General features: G+C 44.4%; 1 protein-coding gene across 1 annotated transcript; it reads right to left on the reverse strand.

The window, feature by feature from the left end:
• Positions 1 to 562: 562 nt before the first annotated feature.
• On the reverse strand, positions 563 to 18,989 carry UBE2QL1 (ubiquitin conjugating enzyme E2 Q family like 1). The gene is made up of 2 exons (XM_057428825.1): positions 17,690 to 18,989; positions 563 to 1,908 (listed from the first exon to the last, which is right to left on the reverse strand). The coding sequence occupies exons 1-2, from the start codon at positions 18,515 to 18,517 to the stop codon at positions 1,777 to 1,779; spliced, it is 960 nt and encodes a 319-aa protein (XP_057284808.1). The 5' UTR covers positions 18,518 to 18,989; the 3' UTR covers positions 563 to 1,776.
• Between the last annotated feature and the right edge of the window lie 1,380 nt (positions 18,990 to 20,369).

A 20,369-nucleotide genomic window follows, 5' to 3' on the forward strand; every position in this document is an offset into this window, starting at 1 on the left:
CAGAGAAAGAGAAGAGACAGCTGATGCAAATGGAAGTGTAAGAAACCAGCTACGTCCACAAAACTGAGTGGTTCTGACCTGCATAGCCATTTTGGTGAAGGCTTTGATTATTTCTCCCCCTATCTAGCTGACAAACTGCTACACTGGCAAAGATAACCTGAGCAGTGGTTTTGCACCAATACTGCAAGAACACCTGCTCTGCTGCTTCTCTGCTTGTGTTTAAACTCCACTGTGCTTTGTTACTCTTTTGTTTCTCTCTGCTGTAGTTTTAAATCAAACTGCAACCCTCCAAAGCTCTCTGTACAGTCTCCACTGCTGCTGTAATACAAACAGAAACTGGTCAACCATTTCAATTTGGTCTTGTGTTAGCCATATAATGGAAACTGTTTTCAAACACACACAGTCTTCCCCCTCCAAATCAGTTTTATAATCTATATTGTCCTGCTTTCAATTAAAGTATCACCACAGCAGGTACTACCTACAAGGTGCCTAGATTTTCACAATAGAAAACCTATTACTTTGAATAAAATTTGGCCAAAATGATTAAATTCCTGAGGCAACAGAAACGATACTGGTGATTTTATTCAGCATGTCTCCAATACGATTTTCCATTTGGAATCCACATTTTTCAATGCTTTTCTTACACCATTCTAAACATTACCTTCAGCTTTTATGAAGTCGCTTAGAAAGTTGGTTGTTTTTTTTTCTTTTTTGATTTGTTTACCAGAAAATTAAATCTTCATGATTAAATAAGAGGACATTTATATACATCAGTGGGTTTTCTCAGATACTGGGCTCTAAGTACATACAATGCCTATTGAGTGAAAACAAAAAAGAAAATTCCAGTCATGCAAATCATCTTACAAACCATGTTTCATTTGACTTGAAAATTTTTACTCTGTTACTGGCATCTCATTTTAAAATTAAGCAGATTTTCTTTTTTAAGGTTGCTTTGTCCATTTCCATTCATTTGTTTTGCCATTTTGAAGAACGGACAGGCCACATGCTACTGCAGAAGGTACCGGCAGGATAATAATGGTTCTGCTACCACCAACCAATCACTCTGAGCCCTGGCATGGATGCGTTTTAAAAAACCACCTAACCCTCAGCTAACTGCACTGGTTAATTTCTGAACAGCACATCACAATATCAGCATAGATAGCACACTGTAACCGGTTGGGTGATTCCACTTAATTTTTCAACACTACGACCTTTCAGCATTTTCATTCTGGTTTCATTTATGAATTAAAGGTCATATATAGAGCACAAATGAGGTCTAAATTTAGTCACAGCAGACCACAGTTCCACATAAAGACAAATCTTCAAGTTATGTTGACCTGCTAGGAGACAAAGATAAACAGCACAGCAAACATGTACCTGCAATGCACTGCTTCCCTATTAAATATTAACTGTTTCATTTACATTTAAATGAACTGAGCAGTAATGAACAGACTTTCCAGTACTGCTGTTTGGTGCTGCTGTCATGGAAAGAAGCTGAAGACAATGTGGGCTGTATGGGGGCAAATGACGCAATCTCAGCATCCGCTCAAGTGACTTCAATGATGACCATTCTCCAGTCTTGAAACATAATCCTACACAGCATTTTTTTTTTCCTCTCCCTCTGTAAACACATCTGTTCATAAATAACTTAGATGTCTCCTTGACATTCATGGTATGTAACTGAAGCTGAAGTAGAAAAGGATGGGCGGTGTACAGCACTGAGGAGATGTCACAGTACTTTTGTTCAGCATTTTTGTCAAGTGCAGGTTGCTACCATCAGCCATCAGAGACCGGTGGGGTGACCCACCCATACTTTTCATGGGTCTTCACCAAACTCTTAAATGTTGCTTCAGCTTCCTTTCGACTGAATGACTTTTTTGATTTGCCAGCTTTTCTGCAGATACGGCCCTGCACCAAACAAAAAAGAAAACCTTCATTAAACACGTGAACACGCAGCTGGAAACCACAGCTTAACTTTTCAATGCATCAGGCCAAGAGGCATTCACTTAAGGGTACCAGAAAGCAGAGAGTGCCCAAACTGAGGCAGACAAACGCATCATCAGAGATGATTAAAAATGTGATGCAGTAAAGGAGGGAAAAAAATAGAAAGAGACAACTGCTGGGCTTAGTTCTTCCCAGCAAGCCCCTGTGTTGGCATGCTGCCCTGCATGCAGCAACCAGCGGCAGCTGCTGCGGCTGTGCCACACAGCTCACCTCCGTCTCTGCTGCATGGGAACCCTGCAAACAAATTAAGTGACCTCTACCATAAACTATTTGGTGTGTCAACCCTCATGCCCACCCCTCATGGTCAGGGGTGCAGCCCTAAGCAGACAGGGACCGCGAGGAGCACACCAGTACACCACAGCAAAGGCGCCTCAGCAAGGCGGCTCCTGGGGACAGGAGGATTTTGTGAGCATCCCCAGCAGCCCTTTTCAGCTGTAGGAGAGGAGGAGGCTCCCCAGCCCACTCTAGTCCCCCAGGGTCAGCAGCTCTGGGTGGAGAAGGAGGCAGGCTGCAAATGGTGCTGAGGTACCAGCTTGGGAATGGGGGGCGGAAAGAGGTTTCAAACCAATTTCGATGACACACTTGTAATATGGTCTAGTCAGCAGCCCTGGAGAACCACCATAAAGCAGAGTGTTTCTGTATGCTATGTCTCAGGGCTTCCCAATATCTCACCTCCCACACCCCACTGCCAACGTAAAATGTCACTAAAAATTACATCCATCCCACAAAACGCGCTCCATTCTTCTAACCTGACCCGTGAGAAATGAATAGCTCTGTCATTTCTTAAAGGCAGGAACACCTTAAAACCAACTTGCTTTCAACCTACATGAAAAATTCTAACTTATTACCCCTTCCTGACAAGTTTGATAATAAATGGAAATACACAAATTTAAACATACTGCATCCTCATTACTCTGCAATCAAATATTACTTCTAAAAGTAGGGCAGTATATAATTTCAAAACCTTGTCTGGCAACAGAGACATTTACTGAGTTATTAATAGGTTACCTTATTTTTCACATTGGCCCATGTCAACTACCAACTAACAGAGACACAAGAAAGAATTAGAGTTGCATAATTATTCCACTCTGCAGCAATAGCACCCTTTAAAGTTTCTGTGTCTACTGGGTTTGTAACAAAATAAAAGTTTATTAAAATCACAAGTCTAATAATTTTAATAACTCTTTCATACACTGCATTCATTGAAAGTCTTTTTTAGGATAAATGGTATTTGGTGAGCAGATCCCATATTACACTGTTACAATTATTAAGAACCAAGTTAGCATGTTCTCATTTTTGCCATTCTTTTGCCTAAAAGGGTGCATCAGGCCATCGTTTGCCTCCCATATTTTACTGCTAATTTGGAATTTAAGCAAAAAATTGTCATTTGTAATTGCATGCAACAAACTATACAGAGAAAATAATCAGGTTTACAGAGGTGGAAAAAAAGGAAAAAAAACCCCAAACTCTGTCTATGAAGCATCACAGTTATTTTTATGGATTAAAATGAGGAGGATTAGTCTGCAGTGTGGACAAAACATTTTGTTCTAGAAAGTCATCACAATATTGCACAGATAGGCTTTTGTGTGCAGCAACGTCCCTATTATAACGGATCTATGGACACATGAGATAAAAGATCTGTTTCCTACTCCTGTTTTAATAAGTCATTTTTCTGTGTGGTTTGACTTCTCTTTCAGAGCCTACCTTAACTAAAGATTAGGAACAGCCTCTAATTCCCACCTCGATTTACTCACAGCTAATTTATACCCTTCTGGTTTTCACATAAATAGCTGTTTTATCTTTTGATGCTTTTCCTTGTCTTTCTCCCTAGTTGCCATTTTCACACTAGCAATGCATTTCCTCTTTAAGTACCCCTTGACACGCTAACCAGCAAGAGAACTTCCCCATCCCCATACTAATCTGGCAATTAATATTTCCCAAATAAGGATGGTCTGAATGGTACTTGATTTGAAACAGACAATACATTTTCTTAGAAAATGTTCTTTTTATTTGTGACAAAAGGAATAATTAAATGAAACCGGGTAACATATTTTTAAAATCTCATTGACTAATTAATTATCTTCCATATCCCGCAGAAGTGGTTTTGTTGTTACAAAACATGTTTTGTATTTGCTTCCTAATCTGAGCTTTTGTTGGAAGCATATCAGAGAAACAAAGGAAAAGATAAAGTACAACAGAATATTAAATCAGCACAGGAAATACTGTCCTCAAAATCTCACCAATGGAATACTTTCGAAAGCAAATATAAACTTACGCTATTAGTTAATTTCTGGATTAGGTTCATTTGCTATTTATTTCTTGTCTTATACATATTATCTGCTGTAACTTGATAGCCTTTGATACCTTCATAGCACAGTATGATCTGTGTCTTCCCCAGCTTTACCAAAGTACTAATACTAATCAGTACCTAGAAATAGGATCTTTGCATTGAGAACACCTATCGCTCATGTTCAGTGTCAGCTTTCAAACAAATGAAGTAAGAATTCTTTGGTGCTGCAATAACGCAGTGAATATCACATCATCTAAAATGTTACTGGAGCTACAGCAGATTAAATTAGCATCGTTCCATGAGTTTATTCTCATACTTCTTTGCTATTAATGTAATGGATCATTAAATACACTTCCATTCTGGTACCATATGGAGGTTGCATGTAAACTGTACCATCAAAGACCAGCTAATCCTACCCCAATGTAGCCCATGTATTTCTGTGTTTACACAGAAACTATGGGTGGCATGGTTAGCACTGGTTCTTATTAACCAATATCCTGCCAGGTGTTTATAATTTGGATGAAATTTAACCTTGTGGACTGAAAGTTTCCCTTTTTGGTGCCTCATGCAAACCTGAGGTATAAAGAAAGAAGGTTGGAATTTCAGCCAACAGTTCAGACACTTTTGAGCCTATACTCTGGTGGTATCTACTGTCTTAATGATTTTTAGCTTTTTGCCATTCCCACAAAGCTCTTCCCTAGTTTAACTGAAAAAAAAAGGCATTTTGGACACAATTACAAACGAAGGCATCAAACACATTAACACGCACCGTTACCAGCTCTGACTACAGTTTGTTTTCAGACTGCTGCTTAAACATGCAGTCATTTAAACTCTGCTCAGGAAATGACGAGCCGCTGCATTCTGTAAATATGATAAATACAGTAAATGCAGTATGTAAACACAATGCTGGCCAAAGCTCAATTCCGCACAACTGCATTTTGACCAGTCTCTAAACCATGCACGTCACTACTGCCGTGGTTAGTTAGCACTGGCTCTTATTAACCAATTAACAGATCATTTACATGGCCAATGTTTTGATGTGCCCAGCACAGGATCAAAAAAAAGATATCTGAACAAGATCAAAACATTCCAGAAAGATTAAAAACAACGGAGATAACCCCAGAAAGCCTTTCATAAAGATATTAATGTCGACTTTAGCTCTGAGAAGTCGCACCAGGAGCTTATTTAAATACTTGCAATACTTTCAGACGCTCACAGAGTGCTTTTCATAAAGGGATAAAAAGTTAGAGAGAACATTTCAGATTTTGCCATCTGCTGTGACTTCATGTACTTCTCAAGATATAATTTTAACACACTAGAAACATATGAAAGGTGAAATTAATGCCATAGCATCCAACTGGTTTACACAGCCATGCTGAAATGCAGAAGACTATGCGCAGCACTCAGCCTCCTCATTCACTCATGATCCTGCTGCAGCTGGTTTGCGTGACAGAGTGAGCAATTGCATGGCACTTGTCTACTCTTTGTAACTCATCTAATGCTATTAAACAAACAGCTGATAAGGATCCAGTCTATAACCTTGATACCTGCCAGGAGAAAGTCCTCCTGGAGCACAGTCCCTACAAAAGACCTGAGGTAAATCTTACATGTATTTGCACCCATATTTAGAGACCACTGTGGGCAAATCCGGGAACTTTTCTATTTCCCAGTGATGCCACAGTAGTCTACACATTTTTCCACACTCATGAGCCCGTCAACAAGTCCTTCCCTTGCGAAGGCTATGTGACACTGAAGCGCACCCTCAAAAATATTCAACTAAACATCTAGTAGCTCTTTAATGTCCTTCAGTATCAGTATCAGCAATGCACCGTATCTTTTCTTCCCCAACAGCAACATGTCATGAAGTGGTGCAAAGATGGAGTTAAGTCCTGTACTAAGATACCAAGAATGAAGCCTGAAGTTCTTTAGCCCTGTAATCCCACTACAACCATGTATCTGCCCACGACTGGCCTCTGTGTCATGAAAAACAGTCCTGACATTTTTTTCTGGTATTTCCAGAATCAGGACGGCCTCAGTGGCATTTCTTCAGCAGTGATGAAGGGATTTCTCTTTCTCTCAAACCAAACATAGCAATTCCAACAGTTCTGGCACAGCACACACTGTCACGTGTGCTTCCATGTCAAGTCACTTTTGGCACTACCTGAAAGACAGCACTACATAATGGTGGCCGTTCTTTCACAGGATCATGCGATTACCAACGTACTAGCTGGAAGGGGTCTCTGGAGGTCTCTAAGTCCAACTTGGATACTTGGAGCTGAACTGCCAACACAGGTCAGCTGTGGCACTATGTAGCCAGGCCCTGAATCCTTCAAGGCTGTGCTCAGTCCTCTCCTGATGCAAATCCCTGTGTTAATAGGTCCCAAATTTTCCAGGCTTTACTGAACTTGGTCACCAGCCCTTAAAAGACTGAGGTTATTCTGGAAACAGCATAAGCCTCTGTGCTACACATCTCTAAGATTACACAGCAAACCCTTCAGGCACATCTAGACTTTTTTTCCTGGACTGGTTAACAAAAAGATGTATTCATTGCAAACAATACACAGCTATTAAACTCAGAAGCAGGCATGCCATCACATTGTTAACATTGGTCTTAACACAAACTCCTCAGCCCTGCTTCCCTTTCATTAGTCCTGGATATGCAAATAACTCAAGGTTGGTCTTCCGAGGGCAAATCATAGAATCATAAAATCATAGAACAGTTACGGTTGAAAAGGACCTTAAGATCATCTAATTCCAATCCTCCTGCCATGGGCAGGGATGCCATACCTGCCTTCTGCATGGAGCTAAATGTGGCCCATTGTTTAAGCCAGCATAACGGTTTATGGGTACAATTTCATTTTCTCTCTTTATCTCTTCAGAGATCTCTATAGCAGGCTTTAGTGACCCACTTCTAGGTAAATGTCAAGAGACAGAAAACAAACAAAGGTTTAGAGAGGTACATAAAAGACTGCTGGAAGTCACTGTGCCACACACTGCATTCGTGGTGAGCCCTCCAGGACAGGAAAGAGACCCACAGGGATATGCCCATTTTCCAAGTCTGTTGTCCCAGGCTTTTCCATAGATGATGCAGTACCGGTGGATTTTCTAAGAGCTGGAACACACACTGAGTCTCCAGTACATAATGTACTCCACTAATGTGCCAGAGACTAATAGCTTTGGGCCTCAACTGTTCAGAGCCGCATACTATGCAAACATACTCCAATCCTTTCTGATAAGTAACAGAAGAATACAATGCTTAAGCCTGAACCAGTCTAATTCTAGAATATTTAAACAAGTTTCAGAGAAAAATATTTCCACTGGCTTTAGGGAAGCATTCAAAAGTAAAGCCATGCTAAAGCAAGCTACTGTCATGCTCTCAGTGTGTCACAACATCACTGTTAGAGTGCAATATACATGGTCTCTCCTCCCAATTATGTGGTTTATATTTTTTTCTTGATGTACTGATGAGGCACAGTTAATCATGTCTCAAAAACTGCACACAGTTTATACTACACTATATATAATTATTAGCTATAGCTAAAACAAAGCAGTATAGAAAATGATGTAGACAAATACTGTTAATGATGCAGCATAAGTGAATTAAAAATGGGATGTTTTCCTGCAAATGTGTAATTTCTAAAGCAGTATTTCCACGCCTTTTTTGGTCTCCTTTTTAAGATTAATCCACACAAAGAAGTGAAAACTCAGCAAGTTCCAGCTTTAAAGCGTCCTTTAAATTGCTCCTTCTGGGAGTTGACTGTTATTTGTCCAGGAAAAAAAAAATCTGAGTTCCAGCTGAGTAATTATTAACACTCACTTGTCTGTGTGAAGTCTGGTGCAAGCAGCTCTTAATCGATGTAAGCACTTACAGCCCCAATCCTTGTTTGACAGCTACAGAGCACTGCATTTCACTTTTCCCTAAAGTCAGCAGCATGATTTCAGTACAGATGAGGGTTAAGAAATTCCCTTCCTTCATTGTATGGGTGGGACAAACTACACTGGCAAAAGAACATGAAAAAAGGCCAAGTGCAAGCTTCTGCACCTGGGTCGGGGCAATCCCAAGCACAAATATAGGCTGGGCAGAGACTCACTGAGAGCAGAACTGAGGAGAAGAACTTGGGGATGTTGGTCGATGAGAAACTGAACATGAGCTGGCTTCAGTGTGCACTCACAGCCCAGAAACCAACTGTACCCTGGGCTGCATCAAAAGGAGCGTGACCAGCAGGTCGAAGGAGGTGATCCTGCCCCTCTACTCTGCTCTCGTGAGACCTCACTTGGAGTATTGTATGCAGTTCTGGTGTTCTCAACAGAAGAGTGATGTCACAGGGCATCATGATGATAAGGGGGCTGGCGCACCTCTCCTGTGAAGACAGGCTGAGAGAGCTGGGGCTGCTCAGCCTGGAGAAGGCTTTGCAGAGACCTCATAGCAGCTTCTAGTACCTAAAGGTGGCCTGCAAGAAAGCTGGAGAGGGACATTTCGTAAGAGCAAGCAGTGACAGGACAAGGGGAATGGCTTTAATCTGAAAGAGTAGATTTAGATTAGATATGAGGAAGAAGTTCTTTATTGTGAGGGTAGTGAGTCACTGAAAACAGGTTGCCCAGAGAAGCTGTGGCAGCCCCATCCATCCCTGGCAGTGTTCAAGGCCAGGCTGGATGGAGCTCTGAGTGGCCTGGTTTAGTGGAAGGCGTCCCTGCCTATGGTAGGGGGTTAGAACTAGATGATCCCTAATGTCCTTTCCAACCCAAACTATTCCATGATTCTGCGAAAATTTTGGCAGCCAACCACATTCTTGGAAGGTGCCTCTAGCATCTCAAGGGAGTAGGTGGGTGTCGGTCAAAAGAGATGATCCCTGTCCCCTGCCATCAAACGGGTACCTGCTAGTCTAATGGCAAAGGAACATTTTCAGCCTTCCACTGAGCTCTCTGGACTATGTCTCTGTCGGATCAGGTACCAGCAGTTACTGAGAGTCCAGGTGCAAACGCTGGGAGCATGACAACCTGTCTTTGCCTCAGCCCACAGGTCCTTCACATCAGTAACCTGAAGTACTTACCCAAGCTATGGATGTAAACCCAAGCAAAGCAAAGCAATTCAATCCATCCATTAAGAAAGGTTGTAAAGACAAATACCTCAGACAACAATGTCTATCTCCAAATTTACCAAAGTTTCACAATGCTAAAACAACCAGGAGTAAAAATCAGGCTACCTCCGGAACATTTAACCTAGTTAAGATCAAACTCGGTACGATTAGAGTCACAAGCCAATGTGCTTTTCCTCTATTTATACAAATGTGTCAATCTCTTGACTACAACATGTTTCATACTATGCACACGGACATCTACCCACAGAGCCCCCACTTCTGAGTACTTTTAAGTACGTATCCTCATACGACCTTTGGCAAGAGGATTACCTGTACTTCATAGGTGGGAAAGAGGAATATAGTGAAGTTACATGACTTGCCCATGACTTCACCTGAAGTCAGTGGCAAAACCTCGAAGCTAGACTCAGATCACCTCTCCTCAGCCTAAGTGCTCTAACTGTGAAACATCCTCCTCCATGTAATTATTAGAGAACACTTCAATACTAGGTGTATTTTAATAGAAATTATCTTGCCAAATTCATAGAAAATTTGTCATTTATAGAAATTCATAGAAAATGTGAAAAATCAGTAACAGCATGTGATGCTTTAGGTATTTTTATGGGCGCATATTATGGGAATAAGCCCTATACTTCTTACTGCAGCTGGGAGTTTGTTACCATCTGTAACACAAAACTAGAAACAGGAGAAATATCTACTCATCCCACAGTTCATAAAGCCTGACTATGAGAAGCATCTGAGCTCCAGACCATTTCATAACGCAGGCTTACTCCTCCTTCCTCCAGTTTATTTTGACTCATCTTTGAATGCAGATTTGGAACCATGACTGGCTTGTAACTCTATCAAGGAGTCATGGCAGACGTTCCAGGGGTTTTGGTGAGCCTGTGCAGAAGAGGATTAAATCAATGAGGATCATCAATTTTAACAACACAATATTTTAACAACCATGAAGCAGATAAAAAGACATTTTCCAGTGACAGGCTCTGCACATACATGAGGGAGACGTGTATCTGCCACACGTGACTGAGGACAGGCACACGTGATGTACCACTCCTCAGGCTGACTTTTGACTGGAATGGGCCAAATCAGACTTGCACCTTGCTTCATAAAAGGAATAACCCGAACATCATGAAGGTGGTTCCCACTTACCTGTTTTGTGCAGACCAATAGAGGACTGCTAATTTACTTTCATCAAAGCACACCCATGCTTCTCCCTAGCTTATGCTCTTTAGATTCTCAGTGCCGTGCCAGGTTAGGTAACAGCACCATGTCCTTCCTGTGTGGCTTGTCCTGCAGCTTCCAGGATCTATTCAATTACTGATGTTTCCATCCAGAGTTAAAAGACCAACAATGTGGAGTGCTTAGCACCCTCTAGAAATGACTCTGTGGAGCATGACCAGCCCCAGGCCACACACTTTTCAAAAATATTATGACCACAGAATCACAGAACACCAGTTGGAAGTGACCTCAAAGATCATCTGGTCCAACCTTTCTAGGCAAAGCATGACATAGACTAGATGGTCCACCTACTTGTCCTGCTGAAACTTAAAAGTATCCCCACTTCCCTGGGGAGAGTATTCCAATACCTGATTATCCTCATTGTGAAAAATTTCACTCTAGTGTCCAGTCAGAATGCCCCCAGAGGTAACTTGTGCCCATTACCCTTCTGTCCTTTCCATGTGTCTCCTTGTAAACAGGGATTCTGTCTTCTTTGTAGCCACCCTTTAAATACTGGAACAGCATGATGATATTCTGGAATGATATTTCACAGAAACCAAGTATTCCATTTACAACTGAGACAACTGGATCCTGCACACATTAAATTTAAGACATATTTTGAGCCATTCAGACAGCATAACCACTGCAGCCCCTTAAGTTCTCCCTGGCTCTCATCAGCCAAAAGGAGCTTAGATGGGAAAAAGAAATGCAGCTAGTATTATGTTACTTAACCAACATCCCACTTCGTGAGAACAGATGCCCACTCAGGAGATGTGCCTCAGATTACACCAGGCAATAAGACTCTGGTGATATGAGGACCAGAATTACTGCGGAGTCACAAATCTTCAATTTGGAAGTGTCTGGTCATGCATGGAAATCCCTGGGTATTGTGTACATGCTAGGAAATCTGCATATTTTCAAGGCTAGCCTGCATAAGGAAGAGTAAATCTTCCTCACAATAGAAAGCAGGTTATTTAGGTTACTCCTCCAGGAGGACACAACATCACCCCTTGGGACTAGGCTTTCTGCATTTGAAAAAATACTTTGTTAAAGAACAAAGTAGTACCTGACAAAACACCCAAATGCTACACAGTTCTATCTGAAAAGTTCCACTGAAGAAAATGAGGACTTCTTTTATAATTCAGAGAAGAGTCATGCTCTTTTGAGCATATTCAATTTTCTTATTATCCAAAGCAGCAGTTCTTTCAAATTCTTATTTAGGAGATCAGCTATGTATTGCCACGAAGAATGAGTTCTACCTGCCACAGAAGCATGTTTTAACATAAGTAGTTTGTTTTAATTTAGTGTTTTAACTTATTTGATGTCTATTTTAACACTAAAAATGATAGTTCAAAGTATTTTAAAATTTTCCTTTTCATGCTCTGAAGGGATAAAACGGAGATTATGTTCCTCCTGCTTTTTAAAAGAATTAAACCAGCCTCCTACTTCAATGAGTTGGAATCCCTGTGTCTTCATTCCTCTCAGTAGCATATATTTGCATAATAATAGTGGATAGTCAGATCAGCAATATATCAGAGTACACATTAACAGTATTTTTTCCAGCCCATTCATCAATCCTAGCATCTCAACAGAGTAAATATGTATGTTTCCACCTAAACTTCAGTTTGAAAAATCCTAGGTTTCTCAATTGCAATAGAGAAGATACCCGAGAAAGCAAATATATCTAATTTTCCTCTGTAGCTAATTTTCCTCTGTAGCTAAACAGTATTCTGTTACCTCTTTGGCCTAGCATTTATACCTTTTCATGGGGAACAAGCCCCGTAATACATCCTTTGTCTCCTCTGTCACCTTTTTGTATGAGTCAGTGTGTTTTTCAGCCGTGGACCTAAAGCAGCATTTCTTTCCTTGACTATAACTGGCCTCATTTGTTCAGGCAACTAATCAAAATCAAAAAGCAAGCCAGTTTTATTTTTTTAGGCCCTGATAGAATACAATGGCTCCAAATAATTCAGAGACCACTGTGTTCTCTACACATTTCTGCAGCCTTTGAGATTAGCTGTTTTACTGATTTATTCATGGCTACAGTCCTCAAATCCAGCATCTGGGGTATGAAAACCCAAGTATTTGCAATTAATTTCTGCTATATGTATTTGAAAAACCTGGAGTGTGTTGACCTCCTGGACATCACACAAGTCCCATCTGTTATCTGCTCAGTCATACTTTTTGTCTGAAAGGATGAAGAGGGAGTAATTTAGACCATGATTAACAGCTACCTTCTGTGTCTTGTTTTCATAAAATAAGCCCATTTCTCCTGTTTCTTTGTGGCAGAAGTCAGCTGGGATACTTATAATTTTTAAATGGAAAGATAGATCAGTCCAACAGTCATACAAGGCACATACCCTTTGAAGCAAACTTAGAGGGAATCCACTAAGGTATTTCTAACACCACAATATGAGGGATGAAAGTACTATATACCAACAACTTTTATTTCAATTCGGGGCATTTTCCAATAGAAAAATAAGTTTTAATTACAAATTACTTTTTTTTTGTTTTTAATTTAAATCATTATACAGAGGCCCATCACAGCAAGAATTCTTGTAACTAGGGGTTCCCCATTCCTATCTTAGTATGCCCTCACAAAATCTTTATGCTCCTTCTGTTCACTGGAAATATAAGGGAATGTTTTCCTCAAAACAACTTTTTCTTTGATGAAATCTGCAGTCACCAGTCAACTGACAGCTGCCCTTCACTGGCGGTCCTTTCCCCCGGCTCAATGGAGAGAACAAGGGAATCATAAAGCAGGTGAATAAGGCAGATATTAGTCAGTACTAATGTAATCTTAAACCCAAAATCCCCAAGGAACTAAGATGCACCTGTGCTAGTTGTTCTCAAAAATACATAAAATATATTCCTGATGCATTATTTGGACATTGGCATACATAGCCTTGTCTTCTTTAAAACTTCCACCAAACCAGCACCAAATCATTCCTTCCCAGTGAGAAACAATGTGTATTACATGACACAAAATCTACTTGTCCTACTTTTGGACAAAGTCTGCTCCTTTTCATCCACCATGTTTTCAAACAAGCTCCTCCCAGAAACATAGGTGCTGGCCTCAGCTGTGTGCATTACTCAAGGAAAGCCATGACAAACCTCCTGCTGTTTTATCACTCTTCTACCACTGGCACTGCTCCGCCTTCTTTCCTTTAGTTATTAGTATTATCATGACAACAGCTCTGTTATCAGGAAGCAGAGAACAACAGATTTTTTTTAAAATCTCTCTTAAGTTAGCAGTAAACCATTTTAAAGGCTGAAAAGACCATTTCCCCAGCCTGGATAGACAGATAGACATGGGAGGCTCTGCCTAGACAGGCATGTGGCACAGCTACCTCCAGGACAACAAATAACTAGTATTTAAATCATTTCCTTAGCATCACCCCACCTCCTTGGCTGACACCCCAGCTCTGCAGGGGCTCAGGGCTACTATTTCACCCATGGCAGTGGGAGCCAGCAAGCAGCTGACTGTTCACGAAGCAAGTACAAAGTCATCCCCTTAAAACCGAGGCTACAGTTGAGCTAAGGACACCACCAACTTTTAAAAAATAAAGATTCTGGATCCCAGACAGATAAACAGTCTTAGGCCTTTGATGTACTGAGAATTCCCCTCAAGATACTGACTAGAGCTGTGTGAATAATTGATTTTCTCAGCTGAATAGCTGAAGCAACCAACCAAACAAATCCCAACTTGTCCGTCAATTAACTTCCCCCCCCCCCCAACCACCTTGAAAAGCATAGTTTGGGTCTGTTGAATTGTTTCATTCAAACAGAAACTATCTCTCTTCCATTTGATTTTTTTTTTTTTCCCCCGGACAAAAAAAGCACTACTAGATTCACAACAGGAAGAAAGGCATCCCACAAGGCAGGACATCTCTCAAGCAAGGTCACCTGAGTTGTATGGCTCCTGCTTGGTGAGATCTGGAGAAACAACCACCCTGCTTTAAAATCCAGTCCCTGGGAGACATGCTGTGGTTTGGGAACCTGGACTCAGGTTTCTCTGAATACAAGGGCAATGCTGAAAAGTAACAGAAAAGTGCTACTTCTGAATTTCCATGTTGCACACTTACATCTCCTTACTGACGTAGCTCCTGAGTGGAATGTTTTTCTTTTACTCTGCTATAAGGTCTGTAAAATCTATTTAAAAATCTGAATTTGTCAAGAATCCTGACTGCCTGAAAATGTATTTTCAGTGTTAGTTTTGTCTGCTTTTCGACTGCTTTGTCAAAAAGGAGGTGGTCATATACGTCCATAGGTTGCAGTTAGCTCTGACAAAACAACAGACTGGGAAGTGCTGCGCTTCTCTTCGAAGAACTGGCAGAGAACAGCAGCATTACAGTCAGCACAGCAAAACAGGACTGATGAGAAACAGAGTGACATCAGCCACCCCGGTTTTATCACTCAAACTGCCAAAAGGAGGAACGAACGCTGGCGGGAACTTCTCTCCTGCCTACTCACACAGAGGCCCACGCCAGCGAGGTGTGCTCAGATGCGTCACAGGCTAGAGCGTTCATCATGATTTCATGCCAAACCATGGTGCTGTGAATCAGTGACATTTTTTCAGAAGGTCTTCTTCACCCGCTGGCACCGGCAGTGCCCCATCTCCCGTTGGCCTCATCGTGGCCTCCATTTGCTCGAGCAGGGTCATTTTGAGGCGGTGGAGAACGGCCCTCGCCCTTCCAGCCTTTCTGATTAATAGCAAGCACGCTGAGGGTTCCACACGACTGCAGGATGCAGGCTGCTTACAGGAATTGCACAATTAACCTGGTGTAAGCCATCACTGTTTGCTCAGATGGCTCCTTGCAGGCCACCGCATGGCAAGAGCGACCCAAACCCAGCCGCACAGCTCTCCATGTTTCGGCGGCCCCGCTTTACTTTTTAAACCAGTCAAAAGTAGACTACCTGTCAAAAGAAAGATGAAACGGGGACAGGGGAGCGCCTGTCGTATTTTGAGCCCTATTATGCAATGGAGTTGAGATTACATAACGAGGGGAGTGCGATTACAGAAATGTGGCTCCCATGACACGGAGCCCAGCTATGGTGACAGGCTGGCAACCCGTCACAGGAGACACCTCTGTAACCCAGAAATTAAGCGCACTGCCAGTATTACCTATTAACCTTTCCACTTGGCATGAACGATCCAAGATGTTGAAATATTCACACTGCACCTATTTAACTACTAAGTTATTGGCAGCGATTTATTGCTGCCTTTCATTCTCTTTTGTTGTAATTAACTTCATAAACTTCTGGAAGGATGTTGCCAAAAGTCTTGCATTTTAAATGTGTTTATTAACGATGCACACGCAAACATCCCCTGTTATCAGAAATCACTACTGCTTTCTGGAAACCTCTTGAGTGGTTTAGGGAAGCAAATTGTCAGATTATATAGCTTAGTATTTACTACCAGTAAAACAATTCAGTGGTTTTCTTCACTGAGCCATTTTATGATCCCAGTAAATCTTAATTTAACCCTTTTACATTCAACATTCACACTGAGTATTCAGCAATATGCTGAATGATTACAAAGATTTTAAATAATTGTTACATAAAATTTTGATAATTCAGCACTGTCCTTCTAAAGTCTTGTTTAAAATAATGACAACCGTGATCTCTATAAAAAGAGGTGGGTTAACAAATACTGAGACACAGCAGGAGGAGCTACAGAACTTCAATATTCCCCAGGCTCAATGTAAATTAGGGTGCTTTTTTTTCTCCCTGTTTTTTATATCCCAAGGTGACCTAGGAAACCTGACCTCTTCAGACGAAGTGCAGGGAAAAATACTATCTATCTGATTAAAAATAGGAGCAGTAGGCCCAAATCAAGCAGAGAAAAAAGAGGACAGCCATTTACAAAACGGTCTTTTAAACAATCAAAAATTAACTCTCAGTCTTAGAAAAACCCAAACTTTTACTTCTGCTCATGCAAGTAGTTCCACAGAAGCAAACAGGAGTAACCTCATTTTTAAGCAAATGAAATATATGTTATTATTTACTCTTCCCCCCCACCTCCTTTCCAAGAGATGAATTTAGTAAGTTACTCAGCATCATTTATTCACAGATGTGGAGCTGTGCATGTCCCCTGGGTTCAAGGGCATTCACAAAGTGAACAGGAAAATCACCCTGTCACAGCCATGCGTATATTGGCCGCTACGGTAACCACAAATAAACACTGTCTATGAGTTTCACCGGCAATATTTACCCATTTAATAAAAACGGCTTAAGAAAAACTTCTAAGGACACTCTGCAGAAGAGTAAGGGGAAAAAAAGCATAAACCACATTGATTCAGCTCAGGTGAGATCCTCTGCCGGGGGAACCAGGCACCTCCTCCAGAGAGCAGAGCTGGCAGGAACAGTCTGGCTGCTGCAGTACGTGCCCGAAATTACTTGTTCTTTTTGAGCAGCGAGATTATAAACTCGCACAACTTTGCCGGCAGCTCAGGCAGAAATTCCAGATGTAACCCCATGCCACACCTCCGCCCTGCGTGCCAAGCCCCAAACCCAGGGTTGCCTCTTCTCCCCTGATGGGATGCTACTCAGGACAGCACCAGACAAAGCTCCAGCGTTGTCGTGCCCTATGCCAGCAGCAGTCCTTCACGGAGGGGACCAGCAAGTATGGCTGAATAGTTGGCGAAGGGCAGGAGGTGGAAGACTTGAATCCCAAACCCCACTGCAGCCTGAAGAGCACCTTCTACTCTGGGGTAAGGAAGATGCCTCCTGGGGGCAAAAGGCATGACATCTTGGTGCCACACGTAGCACAGCCAAGCACAGGGACAAAAGACGTGCAGGAGGACGCGACGGATGCACGTGCTCCTTGCTCCTTCAAGCTGCCCCATACATACCTCTGCTGTGCCTGGAAGAGAAGGGACCCCAGAACAGAACATGTGTCCCCCTGCCTCCTTCCCACCAGTAACACCAGGTCCTTGGGGAAGAGCTGTCCCCGAGGCCTGGTCAAGGTCAGCCACAGGCAGGCTTGAACCGCTGCCCTCTGGGGTCCCTATCCAAACACGCACACAGGCTCTCACCCTCTCACCACGCTCTCAGAGTGAGAGCCCCCGGACCCTCCTACCTGCCCCTTGACCAAGCTGGCCGCAAACTGCCTCATGACGGCCTCCACGGTGTAGGCGCTGGACCAGCCGCGGGGGGTGAGCAGCTCCATGCAGATGGCTCCACCGTCGAGGACGTAGCCGTTCTCCAGGCGGGGGCTGAGCACCCTCATGAAGGGTGGCGAGAAGGGAAAGTTGTCGGGAAAGGTGAGGTTGAGCAGGATGTACTCCGTGTTGGTCTCCTTCATGTCCTGCCACAGCACCGAGTCCTTGTCCACCTGGTGCAGCTTCACATTCCAGTCGAAGAGGCTCTCGTCCACCAGCTCCACCGAGATGAAGCGGTCGCTGAGCCGCGCGATGTCCTGCAGCTCCTTCATCAGCCGCCGGGTCCGCACCTGCGTGCAGTGCTGCTGCCGGCCCGCGGGCGCCAACGGACCGGACCCAGACGGCAGCGGCACTAGAGGCGCCGGGCCCGACCCGCACCCGGAGCCGGAGCCGGGGCCGGGGCCGGGCCGCTGCGCCGCTTCCTTACCGGCACCGGGCTCCCTGGCCGCTTCTCGTGGCTTCTCCTTGCCGCCGGCCGACCGCGGCTGCGAGGGCTGCTTGGCGAGCTCCGGCGCCTTCTTCTTCTTGTGGCCCCCGGGGCTGCTCTCGCTGCTACTGCTGCTGCAGCCGCCGCCCCCGGGGGGGCCCTGCGGCTGCGGCTTGTTGCTGCTGTTCTTCTGGTTGCCCTTGCCCCTGAGCGAGGAGCCCTGCTGGCTGCTGCTGCTGCGGTGGTGGTGGTGCTTGGGGTCCTCCGTGTCCCGGTTGTGCAGCCGGATCAGCCCGATTTTCCGCAGCAGAGTGGCCATGTTGTGAGCGGCTCCGCTCTCCCTTTCGCCTTGATGGGTCGGTGGGGTTTTCTTATTATTAATATTACGATGATAAATGTAAAGCCCCGCTAGGGGGATCCGCTGTTGCCAGGCGGCGGGACCCCTCTCCCGCCGGTCTCGTCGCACGGGGAGCGGGGAAAGGCGGCGGCGGTGCCGCGGGGAGGACGTGCGGCCGCCGCTCAAACGCCTCCCCTCACTCGGGCTGCTGCGGGCAGCATTGCAGCAGCAGCGGGGCTTCTCCCTGGGACATCACGGCCCCACCGCCGTGGCCGTGATCCCGTGAAAAGGGAGAAGACAAAAATAGGGGGAGGGAGGACGTACGGGAATCAAAAAAGACTCGAACGGGCCGCTGGGGAGAGCCCCCTCCCCCCACGTGCGGCAGCGGCGGAATCGCCTGCGCTGCAGATGGCTTCCCCGGTACCTTCGACTCGCACCCGGCAGAGCCAATCCCCGGCGGGCCGGTCTCCGCGCCGCGCCGGGCACCTCCCCCCGGTGAGGGGGGGCCGAGGCCCGCAGCGGCAACCCCTTGCCTCTGCGCCCGCCCGCCCGCAGCGGCGCGGCGCGTTCCGGCCCTTTGTTCGGCACCGCCCCGGGCGGGCCGCAAGGCTCCGGCGGGGCGGGGAGAGGGGGGGGGACTGGGGCTTGTCGGGGCTCCCACGGCCGCAGCCCCCGCCACTGCCTATGTGCCAGGCGGTACTGCCGCTGCGGGGCTCGGCGCGGGCCCGTTTCGCCCCACGCTGCGGCAGCACGGGCAGCGCGGCCCTGGCGGCGAAGCGGGCCGGGGACGGTGACAGTGGGGCCGGGGCGCTGGTAGCCACCACCCGGGGCAGGACCCACGGGTGCGTGTGGGGATCGGTGTTTCACGCATACGTGTGCGTGTCAGTGATCGCATGGCTGGGAAGTTACGTACGGTCATACGTGGAGTTGGGGACACATGTATGCACGTGTATACGGCACATATGTAATGCAGGCACAGAAGAACTGTATGGTCATGTGCATGGACATAATTGCATTTAAATGCCTCTGTGTTGTATAGATATATTATAGATATTTACATATATATTGCCCTGAAAGTGTTCAGTGCCAGGCTGGACAAGGCTTTGAGCAGCCTGGTCTAGTGAAAGGTGTCCCTGCCTATGGCAGGGGGTTGCAACGGAATGACCTTTAATGTCCCGTCCAACCCAAACCAGTCTGTGATGATAGTTACTGTGCAGACATCTACCCACCTAAGCATATATAATGACATACATAAAACACCCATAAAAATTAATATATATACATGATTGAAAAATGGGTACAAATACATACATATGCATATATTTGTGTGTGTGTGTTCCTGTGTCTTTTGTGTTAGGAACGATGGGACAGCTTTTGTTTCTTCAGCACAGCAGAGGTAGATATCTCATACCCTATTATCTCTTACACCTGCTTGCCTCCAGACTGGGTCGGTTCATCCTTCTGGGACTTTGTGCAATACAGGAAAGAGAAGCTGATTTGACAGTCTGTCCCTTTTTACCTTAAGAGACTGGAAATAAACCCAAACAAACCAACACAAAAGATGTTTTGGATCTGGGAGTGGTGGAGACAGGGCCCAGAGTGTGGTTACACCTGTTGAGCAGAGGATGTAGAGCAGTGTGTGCATGTAACAGCATTATGTCCCATAACACCTTCCCCGACCAAAAATCCCCTTCCCTGGGAGAGGCCTGAACCACTTCTTCTGTGGTTTTGAAGAGTGGCCAATGCTGGAAAAGGGCTGCTATGCATCTCTATAAAGATGCCCAGCAAAAACTGTCTGGGTTTCTCAGAAGCAGTCTGCAAGCAGACGTTATGT

The sequence above is a fragment of the Pezoporus wallicus genome, unplaced genomic scaffold (genome assembly GCF_028554395.1).
Source record: "Pezoporus wallicus isolate ANWC-B61680 ecotype Strahan unplaced genomic scaffold, APGP_CSIRO_Pwel_v1 contig_6658, whole genome shotgun sequence".
In the NCBI taxonomy this organism is placed as follows: domain Eukaryota; kingdom Metazoa; phylum Chordata; class Aves; order Psittaciformes; family Psittacidae; genus Pezoporus; species Pezoporus wallicus.

Coding starts and splice junctions, on each gene's coding strand:
- UBE2QL1 (XM_057428825.1), bottom strand. CDS start 18,517: ATGGCCACTCTGCTGCGGAAAATCGGGCTGATCCGGCTGCACAACCGG. Junction 1,909..17,689: donor CCAGCTTGGTCAAGGGGCAG/GTAGGAGGGTCC, acceptor TGTTTGGTGCAG/GGCCGTATCTGCAGAAAAGC.